We start from the raw sequence: 19,561 nt of genomic DNA on the forward strand, positions 1-19,561 counted from the left end.
AAGTGAAAATGGAAACCTTTTTTTGCGTTTTTCTCGGATACTGTAAGACTTAGAGCAACGAACAAAAAACCATCTGATAGCGCTTAATTTTATCTATTTTTTCGACTAAACCCAGAGCCGCTCCGGGCAACGGTTCCGGCTACAGAGACGATCAAAGTTTTTCACTAAAAAAATTCATAAAAAAAAAACTAAAAGTCGTAGAGCATTGCGGTTTGATCGACTGAATTCTACGGCTCATTTTACATATTATATCAATTTTTCACAAGAATTAAAAATTTAAAATTTTTTGCCTAAATTTAGGGTAGCCATTTGTCAGAGTGAAAAATTTTATTCTTTAAAAAAATTCATAACTCGAAAACTAAAAGTCGTAGAGCATTGCGGTTTGTTCCATTGGATTCAGCGGCTTTTTTTCTCTATTATACTAATTTTTCACGCAATTTAAAATTTTCAATTTTTTTGCTCAAATTTTTGCTGAGGAACACCACTTACCTTCAAAGAGGTGAAAAAAATTATTTTTTTAAACTAACTCCAGCAAATTTTTATGGACTTACACATGTCTTAACAACCCACAAAAGTTGTTAAAAGTCCACAAAAAGTCCAAATGTTCGATTTTTTGATGTTTGATTTTTTCAATTTTCGTCGCAGTTTTTGTCGGTTTTGGGTACCCGGAACATTTCTCGAGCAATAGCTCCGGAACTATTAGAGATAACCCCATGAAGTGTATTATCGTTGGAAAGCTCTTTCAATTATCTATTTTTTTCAAAAAAGATTATTGTTCTCCGACTAATAGTTTTCGAGCAAATTGCTGCTAAATGCAAAAATTGGTAAAATTTTAAAAAATTCATAACTAAAAAACTATTGGGAATTTGGCAATTTTCTTGATGCCAATCGATTCCCCGGATCATTTTGCATAGGGATGAATCAAAATAGTTCCACTTTTTAGAATAGTTTAGCCGTATTTAAAAAAATTAAAAAAATTTAAAAAAAGTTAACACCCCCCTTACAAAATGGTCAATTTTTAAAGTGTCTCAAAATCAAATGAAACCTTTTCTATCTTATAGATTTTGATGTGCTCATTACGATGGAACAAACCGTTTTCTCCTAGCTCCTTTAGTTTGGCCGTAATCGGCGATTGAATATTGAAAAATTTTTTGCGAGATATCGCCTTGAGTCCTATGCCATTTTGTAGAGTTTTTTATTCCGGTTGTCCTCGATTTTTCCGTTTTTCGATAACTCTAATAGTTTGGCCGTAATTGGCGGTTGAAAATTGAAAAAAAGTGAAAATGGAAACCTTTTTTTGCGTTTTTCTCGGATACTGTAAGACTTAGAGCAACGAACAAAAAACCATCTGATAGCGCTTAATTTTATCTATTTTTTCGACCAAACCCGGAGCCGCTCCGGGCAACGGTTCCGGCTACAGAGACGATCAAAGTTTTTCACTTAAATAATTCATAAAAAAAAACTAAAAGTCGTAGAGCATTGCGGTTTGTTCGACTGAATTCTACGGCTCATTTTACATATTATATCAATTTTTCACAAGAATTAAAAATTTAAATTTTTTTGCCTAAATTTAGGGTAGCCATTTGTCAGAGTGAAAAATTTTATTCTTTAAAAAAATTCATAACTCGAAAACTAAAAGTCGTAGAGCATTGCGGTTTGTTCCATTGGATTCAGCGGCTTTTTTTCTCTATTATACTAATTTTTCACGCAATTTAAAATTTTCAATTTTTTTGCTCAAATTTTTGCTGAGGAACAAACACCACTTACCTTCAAAGAGGTGAAAAAAATTATTTTTTTAAACTAACTCCAGCAAATTTTTATGGACTTACACATGTCTTAACAACCCACAAAAGTTGTTAAAAGTCCACAAAAAGTCCAAATGTTCGATTTTTTGATGTTTGATTTTTTCAATTTTCGTCGCAGTTTTTGTCGGTTTTGGGTACCCGGAACATTTCTCGAGCAATAGCTCCGGAACTATTAGAGATAACCCCATGAAGTGTATTATCGTTGGAAAGCTCTTTCAATTATCTATTTTTTTCAAAAAAGATTATTGTTCTCCGACTAATAGTTTTCGAGCAAATTGCTGCTAAATGCAAAAATTGGTAAAATTTTAAAAAATTCATAACTAAAAAACTATTGGGAATTTGGCAATTTTCTTGATGCCAATCGATTCCCCGGATCATTTTGCATATGGATGAATCAAAATAGTTCCACTTTTTAGAATAGTTTAGCCGTATTTAAAAAAATTAAAAAAATTTAAAAAAAGTTAACACCCCCCTTACAAAATGGTCAATTTTTAAAGTGTCTCAAAATCAAATGAAACCTTTTCTATCTTATAGATTTTGATGTGCTCATTACGATGGAACAAACCGTTTTCTCCTAGCTCCTTTAGTTTGGCCGTAATCGGCGATTGAATATTGAAAAATTTTTTGCGAGATATCGCCTTGAGTCCTATGCCATTTTGTAGAGTTTTTTATTCCGGTTGTCCTCGATTTTTCCGTTTTTCGATAACTCTAATAGTTTGGCCGTAATTGGCGGTTGAAAATTGAAAAAAAGTGAAAATGGAAACCTTTTTTTGCGTTTTTCTCGGATACTGTAAGACTTAGAGCAACGAACAAAAAACCATCTGATAGCGCTTAATTTTATCTATTTTTTCGACTAAACCCGGAGCCGCTCCGGGCAACGGTTCCGGCTACAGAGACGATCAAAGTTTTTCACTAAAAAAATTCATAAAAAAAAAACTAAAAGTCGTAGAGCATTGCGGTTTGATCGACTGAATTCTACGGCTCATTTTACATATTATATCAATTTTTCACAAGAATTAAAAATTTAAAATTTTTTGCCTAAATTTAGGGTAGCCATTTGTCAGAGTGAAAAATTTTATTCTTTAAAAAAATTCATAACTCGAAAACTAAAAGTCGTAGAGCATTGCGGTTTGTTCCATTGGATTCAGCGGCTTTTTTTCTCTATTATACTAATTTTTCACGCAATTTAAAATTTTCAATTTTTTTGCTCAAATTTTTGCTGAGGAACACCACTTACCTTCAAAGAGGTGAAAAAAATTATTTTTTTAAACTAACTCCAGCAAATTTTTATGGACTTACACATGTCTTAACAACCCACAAAAGTTGTTAAAAGTCCACAAAAAGTCCAAATGTTCGATTTTTTGATGTTTGATTTTTTCAATTTTCGTCGCAGTTTTTGTCGGTTTTGGGTACCCGGAACATTTCTCGAGCAATAGCTCCGGAACTATTAGAGATAACCCCATGAAGTGTATTATCGTTGGAAAGCTCTTTCAATTATCTATTTTTTTCAAAAAAGATTATTGTTCTCCGACTAATAGTTTTCGAGCAAATTGCTGCTAAATGCAAAAATTGGTAAAATTTTAAAAAATTCATAACTAAAAAACTATTGGGAATTTGGCAATTTTCTTGATGCCAATCGATTCCCCGGATCATTTTGCATAGGGATGAATCAAAATAGTTCCACTTTTTCAAATAGTTTAGTCGTAATTGAGAAAATAAAAAAAATTTAAAAAAAGTTAACACCCCCCCTTACAAAATGGTCAATTTTTAAAGTGTCTCAAAATCAAATGAAACCTTTTCTATCTTATAGATTTTGATGTGCTCATTACGATGGAACAAACCGTTTTCTCCTAGCTCTTTTAGTTTGGCCGTAATCGGCGATTGAATATTGAAAAATTTTTTGCGAGATATCGTCTTGAGTCCTATGCCATTTTGTAGAGTTTTTTATTCCGGTTGTCCTCGATTTTTCCGTTTTTCGATAACTCTAATAGTTTGGCCGTAATTGGCGGTTGAAAATTGAAAAAAAGTGAAAATGGAAACCTTTTTTTGCGTTTTTCTTGGATACTGTAAGACTTAGAGCAACGAACAAAAAACCATCTGATAGCGCTTAATTTTATCAATTTTTTCGACCAAACCCGGAGCCGCTCCGGGCAACGGTTCCGGCTACAGAGACGATCAAAATTTTTCACTAAAAAAATTCATAAAAAAAAAACTAAAAGTCGTAGAGCATTGCGGTTTGTTCGACTGAATTCTACGGCTCATTTTACATATTATCTCAATTTTTCGCAAGAATTAAAAATTTAAAATTTTTTGCCTAAATTTAGGGTAGCCATTTGTCAGAGTGAAAAATTTTATTCATTAAAAAAAATCATAACTCGAAAACTAAAAGTCGTAGAGCAGTGCGGTTTGTTCCATTGGATTGAGCAGCTTTTTTTCTCTATTATACTAATTTTTCACTCAATTTTAAATTTTCAATTTTTTTGCTCAAATTTTTGCTGAGTTAATACACTTACCTTCAAAGAGGTGAAAAAAAAATTTTTTTAAACTAACTCCAGCAAATTTTTATGGACTTACACATGTCTTAACAACCTACAAAAGTTGTTAAAAGTCCACAAAAAGTCCAAATGTTCGATTTTTTGATGTTTGATTTTTTCAATTTTCGTCGCAGTTTTTGTCGGTTTTGGGTACCCGGAACATTTCTCGAGCAATAGCTCCGGAACTATTAGAGATAACCCCATGAAGTGTATTATCGTTGGAAAGCTCTTTCAATTATCTATTTTTTTCAAAAAAGATTATTGTTCTCCGACTAATAGTTTTCGAGCAAATTGCTGCTAAATGCAAAAATTGGTAAAATTTTAAAAAATTCATAACTAAAAAACTATTGGGAATTTGGCAATTTTCTTGATGCCAATCGATTCCCCGGATCATTTTGCATAGGGATGAATCAAAATAGTTCCACTTTTTAGAATAGTTTAGCCGTATTTAAAAAAATTAAAAAAATTAAAAAAAGTTAACCCACCAACTTTTAACGAAATGTAAAATTTTAAAGTTTTTTTCTAAAAATTTAGATAGGCATTTGCTATAGTGAAAAATTTTATTCAACAACTCGTAGAAATTCTTTGAACTACGATTTTAAACCTTTAATTAAATTATTTTCCTGATTTGAAACCAATTAGAGCACTTCAGCTTCAGCCCAACTCGAGCCGATTGTGATATTTAATCGTATCCTTGTGTCGATTGTAACAGAAGCCTTAGAAATCGCAATCGTGCATAAAAAATCCGTTCGAGTCGGTTTCGTGCGCCAGTGCTTTGCATTCTCCTAATTCAAATTAACTCCATCTGTCAAAGGCATGTTTATGCTCCGATACAGCGATTGTGCCGTTAAGGACCTCGAAGTAACAATGCACAATGCATCACACATCGTAGCACAAACGAGGTCAAAACATAATTCCGTCGATGCAACATTAATACTCGAGCACTTTTCGTTTATTAAAACGATTCTGTTTTCCAGAACGAAGCACTTCAAGTCGCCTTGGAGTCTCTCCTGCTGAAGGAAAATGAAACTAATCCCAGTAGGTACTCCTGTCTGTAAGTATAGCTGAATCGACTCTTTATTTTTCTAAAAAAGCGATCCTGCGACACTGTGACCTCAATCCAGATTCATAAATAATTCAACTCGCCACCGACAGGCAATTAAACGAGATAATTACGGCGAGGAATTAGCGATCGCTGATTTTTCGTGGAAAAATTCCAAGTGTGTTTTCTCTTGTTTGGTGTTTTTGAATGGTTTAAAGAACAATGCAGCGACGCCTACACGGATTACCCGGCTTGAAAGCTCTGGAAATATCGAATATGCAACTTTTACACGCTCTGATCCGACCTTCGAACAATTCAATTCCGAAACGTCCTGTCATCTCGACTAACAAGCTGTGTTTCGACGGATTTAAAGCCTGGGAGTCCCAGAAGGCAACACAGAGGAATTGATTTGAAATTTTTCGGATGTAAAGCGAGGCATTTCTTAAATATGCAAAACCGAGAAACGTATTGCTTTTGCAGAAAAACCGAAACTGTTGTTTGTCAAGGCAAAGTGAACCGATTTTTGCCCAACTTGGAAATGAAATCCCTCGCTCAAGAAACGTGATTAATTCTAAATTAAATTTGTTAATTAAGATTCAAAGCTGAACCATTTGTTCCACCGTTTCGGAATCAAAATGAAATTGCTTAAAATACACTCGAACCCCTAATCAAAATTCGCTTGACATTAACTTCCTCCTAGCATCGGCACACGTCGAACTTTTTCCGGAATCCGGCAATTAATCGACTTCCCGGATTCCGTTCGACCTATGAATTTTTCAGCAATAATTAAGATGCCGAAGCGTCCGCAATAATTTACTCAGTTTTTCCACCCTCAAAATTACAGCCTTTAGAATGCAACTATGTTGCTTTACAACCGCTCATAAATCCACTCCCATTTATGGCTTTTCAGCTCGGAAATGATGAAATTATGAAATTTCCAGCTTATTAGCCGACCCCTAATTGTGTTTATACGAGTGCAGTCGTTTCCCATATTTTCCGACCTGAGGGAAATCACCCCCTTTTCACTTGATGTGATACATTAATTTTAATTAAATAAAATAGAGCTTTTTTGACCACCAGTCCGGGTTAATTATTTTTTGCCAAGTTGGTTATCGAAGCGGTTTGCTAAATGTTAGCAAATACGAGCCCTCGAGAGTGTTATTCTTTATTATAATTCAGTTGAGCGTGAAAAATCGGCTCGTGGAAACACGAAAACTCTAAGCTTTATTGCCGAGCTTATTCTCCGAAGGCACAGAACTGCTCTTATTGCCTTCGTCATTGTTACACTTGGCAAATGATAAACATAATAAATTATAAATCGTGATTTATGGCGCTTCAGTCTGTCGGATATTGTTGAAAACTTTACAAAAGGCTGAAGGAATTAACACTTAATTGGATTTGTTACGTGGAAAAAACGGTTCAAATCTAATTTGTTAATTCTCCTTGGCAGGATTTAATTAATCAACAAAAGAATTAATTTGATAAGGGATCCGGTTTTAGCAAATTAATAACTCTTCCAATTAAGAGGCAGATGTGAAACGTAAGCAATTCATTTATTTTTTGTCAAAGTTAATTGCGTTGTTTCGCCCAAAAATTATAATGAGTCAACGGAAATTTCGCCGAATTAACGTATTAATAATTGTTGGTTTAGAACGTTTTAACACAAATTATGAACGCTTTTGTCTGCAAATCAAGCGATAAAAATTTCCAAATTAATAAATATTCAAAATTAATTAAACAAATTGAAACGGAATTAATTTTCATGTCCGTTCGTCAAATATCATTTTTGTGATTGCATAATCTGCTCCATTTTGCAATAATTTTATTCATCTGTAAATATTTAAATAACTACAAAAACCCAAAATTCCGTAAAACAAGACCATAAAATCACTTCAAGTCATTTAAAGAAATTTTTAATATTGACAAAACTTATCTTTTGTTTGTGAGAAATATTTAAACGTGAATTCAAACTTTGCGTACGTTTAAAATTGAATCAAACGCAGATCATTTAATTAGAAATTACATTTCGGTGAAAAACTCGATTTAGACTGAAACAAATCACAAATATTTCAAATTTTTGTTGCGATTTATTTGTAGCATGTAAAGCATGCAAATTATTCATCTGTCAAAAACAGTAAACCGAAAAATGGTTAGCGTAGCGTTGTTTATTTAAATTTAAAATTAAATTCTAACATTTCAGTTACAACCAAACCGTTGTAAAAATGGTGGATGCGCCGGGCTAATACCAAATCTTGGACTGACATTTTCATGTTTCAAAAAATAACGGATTATAATTTAGCAAATGAAAGCTTTATTTAGACACAGCTTGTCCAATTCCATCCTAATCTCCCCTAAATTACCAGCGACACGTCCACCACTTATGCCCCGATTTCTTATTTTGTCTCTCCCACTTTACATCGTTGTCCGTTTTTTTTGTTACAGAAACCGATTACCGAGCGACGTCAGCCATTGTAGCCATTATGCCTATTTGGAGGACTTATACGACATCATTTCCTCCGAGGACGGTAAGTTTTTATCGAATCTATCAGCGAGAGAAGCGGCTCAAAAGTTAAATGGGACGTCTTTGAAGTCAAACTTCCACTAATTAAGTTTAAAAGTAAAGCAACACACGTTCCCAATTTCCAGAAATCGACGAATTTGAATTTCTGGACAAGCTGGGCCAGGAACTGATCGTAACATCATGCACTGGACGCTTGGAACGAGCCCTCAAATGCCTCGGGAGCGACCTGAAGGAGTTCCTCACCACTCTGGACGGCGTCCACGACGTGCTCAAGTACCAGGAGGAGGTGGAGCACGAAGGCGAAGCCTTCATTTGCACGAGTGACGAAGACCACCTCCGGCTCGACTTCACCACGGAGAGGCCCGCCGTGGCCTACCTGCTAGTCGGTAGCCTCAAGGCCATAGCCCGGATTCTCTACAACACCCAAGCCTACGTAGAAGTCGCCCAGAACCGGAGCGACTCCCGCAATTTCAGCTTCAAGATCCGGCACGTCGGGGGCGAGGTCCTGGAGACCCCCATCTCGACGCCCACGCCCGACGTGGACCTCCAGATGGGCGTGGCCACCTTCTGCAAGGCCTTCCCGTGGCACTTTGTCCTCGACCGGAAGCTGGACTTGGTGCAGCTCGGTTCCGGGTTCATGCGGCTTTTCGGGCGACTGTTGGGCAATCTGGGCAAGTCCGTGGCGACCTACTTCGAGTTCCACCGCCCCAGAAGTATTACTTTGAGCTTCGGCGAGATCATTAAAAGGGCGAATACGCCGTTCGTGCTGGCCATAAGGAACCTTCCGGGAGTTGAATCGTTTCCAGCGGAAGTAAGTCGCGACTTGATTTATTCGATGGATTTTTACGGCTATTTATGCGCTTTAAATCGGACAAAGAGGAAGGAATGATTTACGAGACGGGGAGTTAATAAAAATGGGGGTTAATGCCGGGGCGAATTGTGCCACTGTTGGCGTGTAAATTGCATTTTTACGCGGAGAAGTTCCAACCAACTTGGGGAAAACATGGAAGGAGTTGGGGAAGTTTGACAGTTGGGCCAATACCGGTTAAGTAATAAGTAAATTTATTCGGTCGTGACTGAGTAAACAAATAAAAGTTTCGCAAGTTTTGCTCGCGTTTTTGATGCACAGGAGTAAACAACCCTTTAAATGACTCATTTTATTGATGCAGGATGATAAAGTGCGATTTTGTCGTTTGAATGTGTAAGTTTCTCATAAATTCTCGGTGTTTTTGAGGCAGAAAATTATTTTCGCATAAAAATCAATACAGGGCCATCGGAGATGTTTTTGACCCATTTCACGCCTCGTCTATATTTACTGAATTAATTTAACGTTTATTGTCCCGAAAAATCACTCTCGAGCCGGCACCCTTTGTAGCTCCCCACCCTTCCGTCCTCTCTATACATCCATAAACATTTCCGCAAACTATACGGAAATATTTGTTATCAAATTTCCCTTTATAGCACCAAGATTCTACAAACACTCGGGCCGGAGTCTAGTCAAAGGGGTGCCTTTGACAGCAGCCCCAATTAAAACATTAGGCGTAATGCGCCCACGACATCCCTTTTTCCTCCCTGGAAATAATTTCACGTCGTGAGTGGTTGCCAGATTTATGCCCGCTGCGGACATATAAAGATAAATGCGGCCTCGTCTCCTACGTATCATGATTTATGCTGCAAATCCTCCCCTAATCTATTTTTAAATATCCGACCAAGACGTAAATGCATTTTTAAGGCGATGTACAAAGATTTGTTACACGTTTTAAATTTTTTATCACGGGCATTTTTAAACTTCATAATTAGTTTCAGGAAGTTTCGCTCATTTGCATTTAAATTAACCCTTAAACTTCTGCCACTCTGATTAAAGGCAAAAATCAGACTCGCTACCGTCACACGAAAATTGAATCAAACAATTTTTGAGCTCCGAAGCGAGTCAAAGAAATGACTTTTCTGCGTCGTCATATTTCAAAGCGGCTCCATCAGATTATAACGATTGTTTTTCTCTAAATAATAAGAAATGTTGTATGATTCAATAGCTTTCAGCGTTCCTCACATATCGAGTTTCAGGTGAAAAATTTTGCGAAATTTACCCATTAATCACCCACTTTCTGGTCCATTAATTTTCCGTAATAATGACACATAACTGATACAGTCCGTGCGTCCAATAAGCCACACACGCTGCTATTCAATTTCGCCCAAAGCTTTCAGCGACATCGCAATTTTGATTATCTACTGAAAATCAGGGCTTGACAAAAAACACGCCTGAAAATTGATTAACGTGCCCATATCTCCAATCGAAATTAGCACAACAGCCTGAAATGAAATTCCAACAATGGGCTTGAAAATTGTTATAGTTTTCGCGCATTTTGTGTGCTTCAGGGGCTGGAGCTGAAGGGCCAGATGGTGTATTGCCCGGAATCCGACTCGATCCTCTTCATCGGCTCCCCGTTCCTCGACGGCCTCGAGGGGCTGACCGGAAGCGGCCTCTTCATCTCGGACATTCCCATGCATGATGCCACCAGAGATGTCATCCTCGTAGGCGAACAGGCCCGAGCGCAGGTAAAACCCGAACTGTCTCGACCCCTAATTTCCGGGGTACGCCGCCGAAATCCGGTTCGAATGACCGGACTTCTTAACGACTTAATAAATCGTTTGATTAATTCCGTTATAACCCGGATTTTTCCGCGCGTTCATAAATATTCAACTACTAGGTACACAGAACTCATTTTTAAATGGAAAATCATCTCTAGAAACTATTTAATGATAAATCGTTTTAAATCGTTATTTAATCCAAAAAAAAATTAGCCCGGCGCATCCACCATTTTTATGCGTTCCTTACAAAGCATTATAGAGATAGAAGTTTCAACTTGCAATCATTTTAGTAAAAACAATAAGCTTATATTTTAACATAAAGTAAATTTTAAAATGCATATTACAAAGATTTTCCTTTATTGGTAAGGTTAATGTCAGCAAGTACCGTTTATATTTTTTAATAATCAATTAGCAGTAAAAATTCTGCTAAATACTAGTCTGTATCACTAGCTGTATTAGGTTAAATTATGTAGTTACTGAAATTTAAATTCATTAGTTATTAGTACAGACCGCATTTTTAGGAAGTATTTAGTATCAAAAAAGGTTGTTTAAAAACAGAAATTTGGTATTAAAAGTTGGTAATTTTAGAAATATTTTTTATTAATTTTTATTACAGGAAAAATAAAAAAAATATTTTCATTGCGATAAATTGTAATACAAAAACAAATAAAACGAAACATTTAAAAAATATTAAAATTAATAATTTCGGGGTTGCGCCGCCGAAATCCGGATCGAATGACCGGACTTTTTAACAACTTAATAAATCTATGATTAATTTCGTTATAACCCGGATTTTTCCGCAAGTTCATAAATATTCAACTACTAGGTACATAGATTAGTAATCGGGGAGGAACTCATTTTTAATTAGAAAATCATCTCTAAAAACTATTTAATGATAAGTCGTTTTAAATCGTTATTTAACAAAAAAAATTGCCCGGCGCATCCACCATTTTTATGCGTACCTTACAAAGCATTATAGAGATAGAAGTTTCAACTTGCAATCATTTTAGTAAAAATAATAAGCTTATATTTTAACATAAAGTAAATTTTAAAATACATATTACAAAAATTTTCCTTTATTGGTAAGGTTAATGTCAACAAGTACCGTTTATATTTTTTAATAATCAATTAGAAGTAAAAATTCTGCTAAATACTAGTCTGTATCACTAGCTGAATTAGGTTAAATTATGTAGTTACTGAAATTTAAATTCATTAGTTATTAGTACAGACAGCATTTTTAAGAAGTATTTAGTGTCAAAAACGGTTGTTCAAAAACAGAAATTCGGTATTAAAAGTTGGTAATTTTAGAAACATTTTTAATTAATTTTTATTACAGAAAAAATAAAAAAAATATTTTCATTGCAATAAATTCTAATACAAAAACAAACAAACAAAACGAAACATTTAAAAAATATTAAAATAAATAATTTCGGGGTTGCGCCGCCGAAATCCGGATCGAATGACCGGACTTTTTAACGACTTAATAAATTTCTGATTAATTTCGTTATAACCCAGATTTTTCCGCGCTTTCATAAATATTCAACTACTAGGTACATAGATTAGTAATCGGAAAGGAACTTATTTTTAATTGGAAAATCATCTCTAGAAACTATTTAATGATAAGTCGTTTTAAATCGTTATTTAACAAAAAAAATGCCCGGCGCATCCACCATTTTTATGCGTACCTTACAGAGCATTATAGAGATAGAAGTTTCAACTTGCAATCATTTTAGTAAAAATAATAAGCTTATATTTTAACATAAAGTAAATTTTAAAACACATATTACAAAAATTTTCCTTTATTGGTAAGGTTAATGTCAGCAAGTACCGTTTATATTTTTTAATAATCAATTAGCAGTAAAAATTCTGCTAAATACTAGACTGTATCACTAGCTGTATTAGGTTAAATTATGTAGTTACTGAAATTTAAATTCATTAGTTATTAGTACAGACCGCATTTTTAAGAAGTATTTAGTGTCAAAAACGGTTGTTCAAAAACAGAAATTCGGTATTAAAAGTTGGTAATTTTAGAAACATTTTTTATTAATTTTTATTACAGGAAAAATAAAAAAAATATTTTCATTGCAATAAATTCTAATACCAAAACAAACAAACAAAACGAAACATTTAAAAAATATTAAAATAAATAATTTCGGGGTTGCGCCGCCGAAATTCGGATCGAATGGCCGAACTTCTTAACGACTTAATAAATCTCTGATTAATTTCGTTATAACCCGGATTTTTCCGCGCGTTCATAAATATTCAACTACTTGGTACATAATTAGTAATCGGAGAGGAAATCATTTTTAATTGGAAAATTATTTTTAGAAACTATTTAATGATTAGTCGTTTTAAATCGTTATTTAACAAAAAAAAATAGCCTGGCGCATCCACCATTTTTATGCGTACCTTACAAAGCATTATAGAGATAGAAGTTTCAACTTGCAATCATTTTAGTAAAAATAATAAGCTTATATTTTAACATAAAGTAAATTTTAAAATACATATTACAAAAATTTTCCTTTATTGGTAAAGTTAATGTCAGCAAGTACCGTTTATATTTTTTAATAATCAATTAGCAGTAAAAATTCTGCTAAATACTAGACTATACCACTAGCTGTATTAGGTTAAATTATGTAGTTACAGAAATTTAAATTCATTAGTTATTAGTACAGACCGCATTTTTAAGAAGTATTTAGTGTCAAAAACGGTTGTTGCAATAAATTCTAATACAAAAACAAACAAACAAAACGAAACATTTAAAAAATATTAAAATAAATAATTTCGGGGGTGCGCCGCCGAAATCCGAATCAAATGACCGGACTTCTTAACGACTTAATAAATCTCTGATTAATTTCGTTATAACCCGGATTTTTCCGCGAGTTTATAAATATTCAACTACTTGGTACATAATTAGTAATCGGGGAAGAACTTATTTTTAATTAAAACTATAAATCAATTTTGGCGATTTTGCAAATAAATCCACGTCTTTGGTTATTTTTCGTCGTGACATGGGTGTTTTTGTCCGATTGGCAGACGCTGGAAATGCCACATCCGAGCGCGGCATTGAACTCATAATAGACGTTTTTTGGGAAAGAGAAGGGCTTTTGAAGGACGAGTCTTGCCCGGATTATTGACATTTATTCAATAACGAAAGAGACGAGACATGAAAGACAAATTAACGTAATAACCGCGGATTTCGTCGCTTGAAAACCAAATCGCAATGAAGAGAGAAGATTAAGTTTAAGATAAACAAACGGACTTTAAACGGCGAGGGATTTATTCGGAGGCACGTTCTTTTCAAGGGTCAAGAGACCCGAATATTTTTTAAGTCAAGTAAATTCTAAAATATCAGTATAAAACGCCAAACTTGGCTGTTAAATTTCGGAACGCGAAAACACATTTGAGAGCTTAATCCTCGCACTTTCCATCGGATTAATTCTTGTTTCACGTAATTAAAAACGAGAAACATTTTTAAATGCAAAAGCCCGTTCCGGTCCCTTTCAGAGTTAAAATTCAGTTGAAAGGCTTTCCCTTCCGCGCTGTCTAAAACCCAGCGTTGCAAAAAATCGCAAACTGATCGCATTCAATAACTTCCAGGCAATCAGTAATTTTCGTGGAAAGCTTTTATGGTGCGTGTGCATCGACTTCGCTTCTCAAATCTATCTGGTGCTGTTATTAGCTCGAAAGCAGTGGTCCCATAAAAACAAAGCCCTGAATTACGAGCTTGTCGCTCCCTCGCCGCTTATACCTGTATGATAAATCGTTGCGGTTATAGCCCGTGATGTAATAAAGAACATGTCGTTGTAAGTAATCCCAAATGTCCAATCGGATAAACGCACCGCCGGTGCATACGATCCGGTGGAAATTTATCGGAATTCCGGGGACGACTTGATCAGAACCTTTGAAATATTTCATCCGATTCGATTTCAGGACGGCTTACGCCGACGAATGGATAAACTCAAGAGCTCGATCGAGGAGGGCAACAGGGCCGTCGATAAGGAACGAGAAAAGAACGTCAGCTTATTGCATCTGATTTTCCCGCCAGACATCGCCAAGCGGCTCTGGCTAGGTACTCCCACACTCTCACTCCCAAATTATTTATTTTTTTAACACCTAGGCCAGACCATCGAGGCGAAAACCCACGAAGACGTCACCATGCTCTTCAGCGACATCGTTGGCTTCACGTCCATCTGCTCCACGACCACTCCCATGATGGTCATTAATATGCTGCAGGATTTGTACAATCAATTCGACGTGTTTTGCGGCCAACTGGACGTCTACAAAGTAAGTAGCGCAAATGGAAGGCAAACAAAGATCATTTCCGGACGAATCTCGGTCCGGAAAGCATCTAATGAATATTTTCCTTTTGGTCACGTATTTGCCAAAGTGCTCGTCTTCGAAATAAACGACGTGTCAGGAACGATTTCGCCACTTTAATAAACTTTGCGAGAGGCGACACGATTTTTCACTTCGGTTATGTGCATAAGATGGCATGCATAATTGATTCGACAAAGGAAAATTATTTAACGGGGAAAATACAACGCACTTTATTCAAATTCGGCTTTGCTTACAGATTTGCATGCAAAAATAATACTCATTTGGGTGATAAAGTAAACATTAAAACATCTAACCTACGGTTTCTAGAACGAGTTATCGGTAGATAAATAAAATCATCTCTAGAAACTATCTAATGATAAGTCGTTTTAAAACGTTACTTAACAAAAAAAATTAACCCGGCGCATCCACCATTTTTATGCGTACCTTACAAAGCATTATAGAAATAGAAGTTTCAACTTGCAATCATTTTAGTAAAAATTGTAAGCTTATATTTTAACATAAAGTGAATTTTAAAACACATATTACAAAAATTTTCCTTTATTGGAGAGGTTAATATCAGCAAATACCGTTCATATTTTTTAATAATCAATTGGCAGTAAAAATTCTGCTAAATACTAGACTGTATCACTAGCTGTATTAGGTTAAATTATGTGGTTACTGAAATTTAAATTCATTAGCTATTAGTACCGACCGCATTTTTAGGAAGTATTTAGTGTCAAAAAACGTTGTTCAAAAACAGAAATTTGGTATTGAAAGTTGGTAATTTTAGAAACATTTTTTATTAATTTTTATTACAGGAAAAATAAAAAAATATTTTCATTGCAATAAATTCTAATACAAAAACAAACAAACAAAACGAAACATTTAAAAAATATTAAAATAAATAATTTCGGGGTTGCGCCGACGAAATTCGGATCGAATGGCCGGACTTCTTAACGACTTAATAAATCTCTGATACATTTCGTTATAACCCGGATTTTTCCGCGCGTTCATAAATATTCAACTACTAGGTACATAGATTAGTAATCGGGGAGAAACTTATTTTTAATTGAAAAATTATCTCTAAAAACTATTTAATGATAAGTCGTTTTAAATCGTTATTAAACCAAAAAAAAATTAGCCCGGCGCATCCACCATTTTTATGCGTACTTTACAAAGCATTTCAAAGATAGAAGTTTCAACTTGCATTCATTATAGTAAAAATAATAAGCTTATATTTTAACATAAAGTAAATTTTAAAACACATATTACAAAAATTTTCCTTTATTGGTAAGGTTAATGTCAGCAAGTACCGTTCATAATTTTTAATAATCAATTGGCAGTAAAAATTCTGCTAAATACTAGACTGTATCACTAGCTGTATTAGGTTAAATTATGTAGTTACTGAAATTTAAATTCATTAGTTATTAGTACAGACCGCATTTTTAGAAAGTATTTAATGTCAAAAAACGTTGTTCAAAAACAGAAATTCGGTATTGAAAGTTGGTAATTTTAGAAACATTTTTTATTAATTTGTATTACAAGAAAAATAAAAACGAAACATTTAAAAAATATTAAAATAAATAATTTCGAGAGCAAACTTTAAAACATCTAACCTACGGTTTCTAGAACGAGTTATCGGTAGATAAATAAAATCATCTCTAGAAACTATTTAATGATAAGTCGTTTTAAAACGTTACTTAACAAAAAAAAATTAGCCCGGCGCATCCACCATTTTTATGCGTACCTTACAAAGCATTATAGAGATAAAAGTTTCAACTTGAAATCATTTTAGTAAAAATTGTAAGCTTATATTTTAACATAAAGTAAATTTTAAAACACATATTACAAAAGTTTTCCTTTATTGGTAAGGATAATGTCAGCAAGTACCGTTCATATTTTTTAATAATCAATTGGCAGTAAAAATTCTGCTAAATACTAGACTGTATCACTAGCTGTATTAGGTTAAATTATGTGGTTACTGAAATTTAAATTCATTAGTTATTAGTACAGACCGCATTTTTAGGAAGTATTTAGTGTCAAAAAAGGTTGTTCAAAAACAGAAATTTGGTATAGAAAGTTGGTAATTTTAGAAACATTTTTTATTAATTTTTATTACAGGAAAAATAAAAAAAGATTTTCATTGCAATAAATTCTATTACAAAAACAAACAAACAAACAACACGAAATTATCTATTAAAAATCTATTAAAATAAATAATTTCGAGATTTTCTAATTAAATATGCCAGATCAAAAAATCATTCATTTTATTTTTTATTAGGCTCACTTTAAATTTATATAATTAATTAAATTGCTCCCGGCTCATCGAGCATTCCTCCATTAACCTTTGTAAAATTATTCTTTTAAACATTAAATCTTAAACATGCTTTTATGTATATTAAGTGGCAATTACTCCGAGAAAGCTTAGCTCTAAAAATAACTTAATTTTATAGTAACCACTGTTCGTTTTCCTTCCACCATAATTTGGTAGAATTTCAATACAGAATGATGTTAATTTCGTTAAATAATAAATGAAGTCGCCACGAAAAGGCGCAGAAGCGCCGATTTGAATCGAAAATACTAATATTTCAGTAGTATTTTCGTAACAAAAGACGGAATGGAACTCTCCAACTTGTTTTGATACGATATTTTAACATTGTTTCGTTTAAATCTTACTTCCAAATATTGCTTTTAACCACTCTCCTCCAATTAATTATTCATTGTTTTGAGTACAATATTAATAAGTTTGCAGCTTGAACCGACCACGCATTTTCCTTTACCTAATTAAAAGCAAATAAATAAGAACCTAGCGCAAATACGAATTTCCTGCCGCAACTCGCCCACAAAACACTAAATCCATTAGAGTTGCTTTTCGATGTGTTCCGCCCTCAATGGCAGCCTCATCAGTGTCCTCTAAAATGGATAATTCAATAACACAGATGCGTAAAGCCACTCTCTGCCGCAACAATGAAACGTAATAACTGAAAGTTCCCAGATAGTTCTGATAATCCCCGACTTTAATTGGATGCGAACTAGAAAAATTATAGTAAAGGGCACGATTTGTCCCTCAGAAGCGCCTAAAGGGTTATGAATTTAGGGCCTGGTGGTGATACAGTAATAGAATCCGCGGCCTTTGTGAGGTAAATTCGTTCGATTCCCTTTGGAGCAATTCCGGCGTCGTCGCGTTGCAACTGCAACGGAAAAGTTGAAAATGGTCATATCAGCAGCGATCGTTACACAAACGGCCCATTGTTGCTTATCGCCCCAGCAGCGAAATGCCCTTAATTAAAAGAAAACAAGCAGTTGTTTGGTAAAACCTCGTTCCAGGTGGAGACAATAGGGGACGCCTATTGCGTGGCCGGAGGCCTCCACAAAGAGACCGACACCCACGCCCTCCAGATCGCCTGGATGGCCCTCAAGATGATCGACACTTGCTCGCACCATCACACGCACCAAGGCCAGCCGATAAGGGTGAGTAGCTCAAGAGGCGAAAAATTGTTTTGGCAGTTGGAAGTTTTATTTATTGGGGAAACAAACTTGGGTGTTTTCAGATGCGGATCGGCCTGCACACGGGGTCGGTGCTGGCGGGGGTGGTGGGGGTGAAAATGCCGCGCTATTGCATGTTTGGCCACAACGTGACCATCGCCAACAAGTTCGAATCCGGGAGCGAGCCGCTCCGGATAAACGTCAGCCCGACCACATACGAGTGAGTAATTAAAATTGAGGAAATGTGAGGTTTGTCAACCAATGTTTAGGAGGCTGGCGGCGTTCGAGGGCTTCAGGCTGGAGGCGCGCGAGCGCTCCTGCCTCCCCAAGGACTTCCCCGCCAACATTCCGGGCACTTGCCACTTCCTTTCCGACTACAAGCACCCGGCCTTGCCGCCGGACGCCGCCCTCACTCAGCACATCGAAGCCGGCTTGAAAGAGATCGGACTGAGCTCCGAGACTTCCTAATAACGCCGGAGCAATAGCCCGCTTGTACCATAGCGCAATAATCGCACACTGTGTATATACCGCTGGACCAGACGACGCAATAAGTCACGATTTCTGTTCTCACCGCTTTTGTACATATGTAAAGACGGGACGAGCTCACTTTTCACCGACTTTGTGGATTCGATGTATGTGTTACTACTGTGTTCAACTTCGGACTCGTGCCCGGGACTGCATGTATAAAGAAAACCATTTCTATTTACCTGAAAGTATAAAGCGTTTGTTCTAAACTTCGGAGATAGGAATTTGTAAGATTGTAGATTGAGTTTCAAACAAAACTGTCTTTCCTTCTTGAGCTTTATTCGATCAAATCAAAGACTATTCTCATGTTAATGTAAAGTAGACGTAACTATTATTTCTCATTGTTTTACGTTGAGTTGGAAGATTGTGTTGCATTGAATAAATTATTAAAATTACGCCAAGGCTTTTTATTGAAGCTTCCCTCAAAACACTACATGGAAATAAATTTCCAAAGAGAGACAACACACTAAAAGCGTTTGCAAAGCCGGATCTCCGTGATGGAGCCGTATTTAAAGTTTAAGTTACCACTAATGGCCTGAACGTGACTTCGAAACTTGGAAAAAATCATAGAACACAATAGAAAACGAATTAGGTAAGTTTACTGAACCAGAACAAAAAAGAGAAAATTAAAAATCAAGTCAAGAAATAAGCTGTACAGCAGCTAATGCAAATTTTCCACTTCTTGGTAATTCTTGACAAGTTGAATGAAACTTTATGCATATTTTAACCGTTCCTAAAA

General features: G+C 35.2%; 1 protein-coding gene across 2 annotated transcripts in view; it reads left to right on the plus strand.

Annotated features, from left to right (window-relative positions):
• The window catches only part of Gycalpha99B (Guanylyl cyclase alpha-subunit at 99B), a 40,977-nt gene extending 21,760 nt beyond the window's left edge, over positions 1-19,217 (plus strand). For both annotated transcript variants that reach the window (XM_064358925.1, XM_064358926.1), the window contains exons 3-11: positions 5,317-5,393; positions 7,824-7,906; positions 8,028-8,713; positions 10,279-10,458; positions 14,425-14,559; positions 14,608-14,778; positions 18,139-18,282; positions 18,363-18,517; positions 18,567-19,217. In XM_064358925.1, the coding sequence (XP_064214995.1) occupies positions 5,317-5,393; positions 7,824-7,906; positions 8,028-8,713; positions 10,279-10,458; positions 14,425-14,559; positions 14,608-14,778; positions 18,139-18,282; positions 18,363-18,517; positions 18,567-18,765 (1,830 nt within the window). In that variant the 3' untranslated portion in view covers positions 18,766-19,217. The remainder of the gene's footprint in view (positions 1-5,316; positions 5,394-7,823; positions 7,907-8,027; positions 8,714-10,278; positions 10,459-14,424; positions 14,560-14,607; positions 14,779-18,138; positions 18,283-18,362; positions 18,518-18,566) is intronic.
• Positions 19,218-19,561: the final 344 nt, after the last annotated feature.

The sequence above is a fragment of the Tribolium castaneum genome, chromosome 9, assembly GCF_031307605.1.
Source record: "Tribolium castaneum strain GA2 chromosome 9, icTriCast1.1, whole genome shotgun sequence".
In the NCBI taxonomy this organism is placed as follows: Eukaryota; Metazoa; Arthropoda; class Insecta; order Coleoptera; family Tenebrionidae; genus Tribolium; species Tribolium castaneum.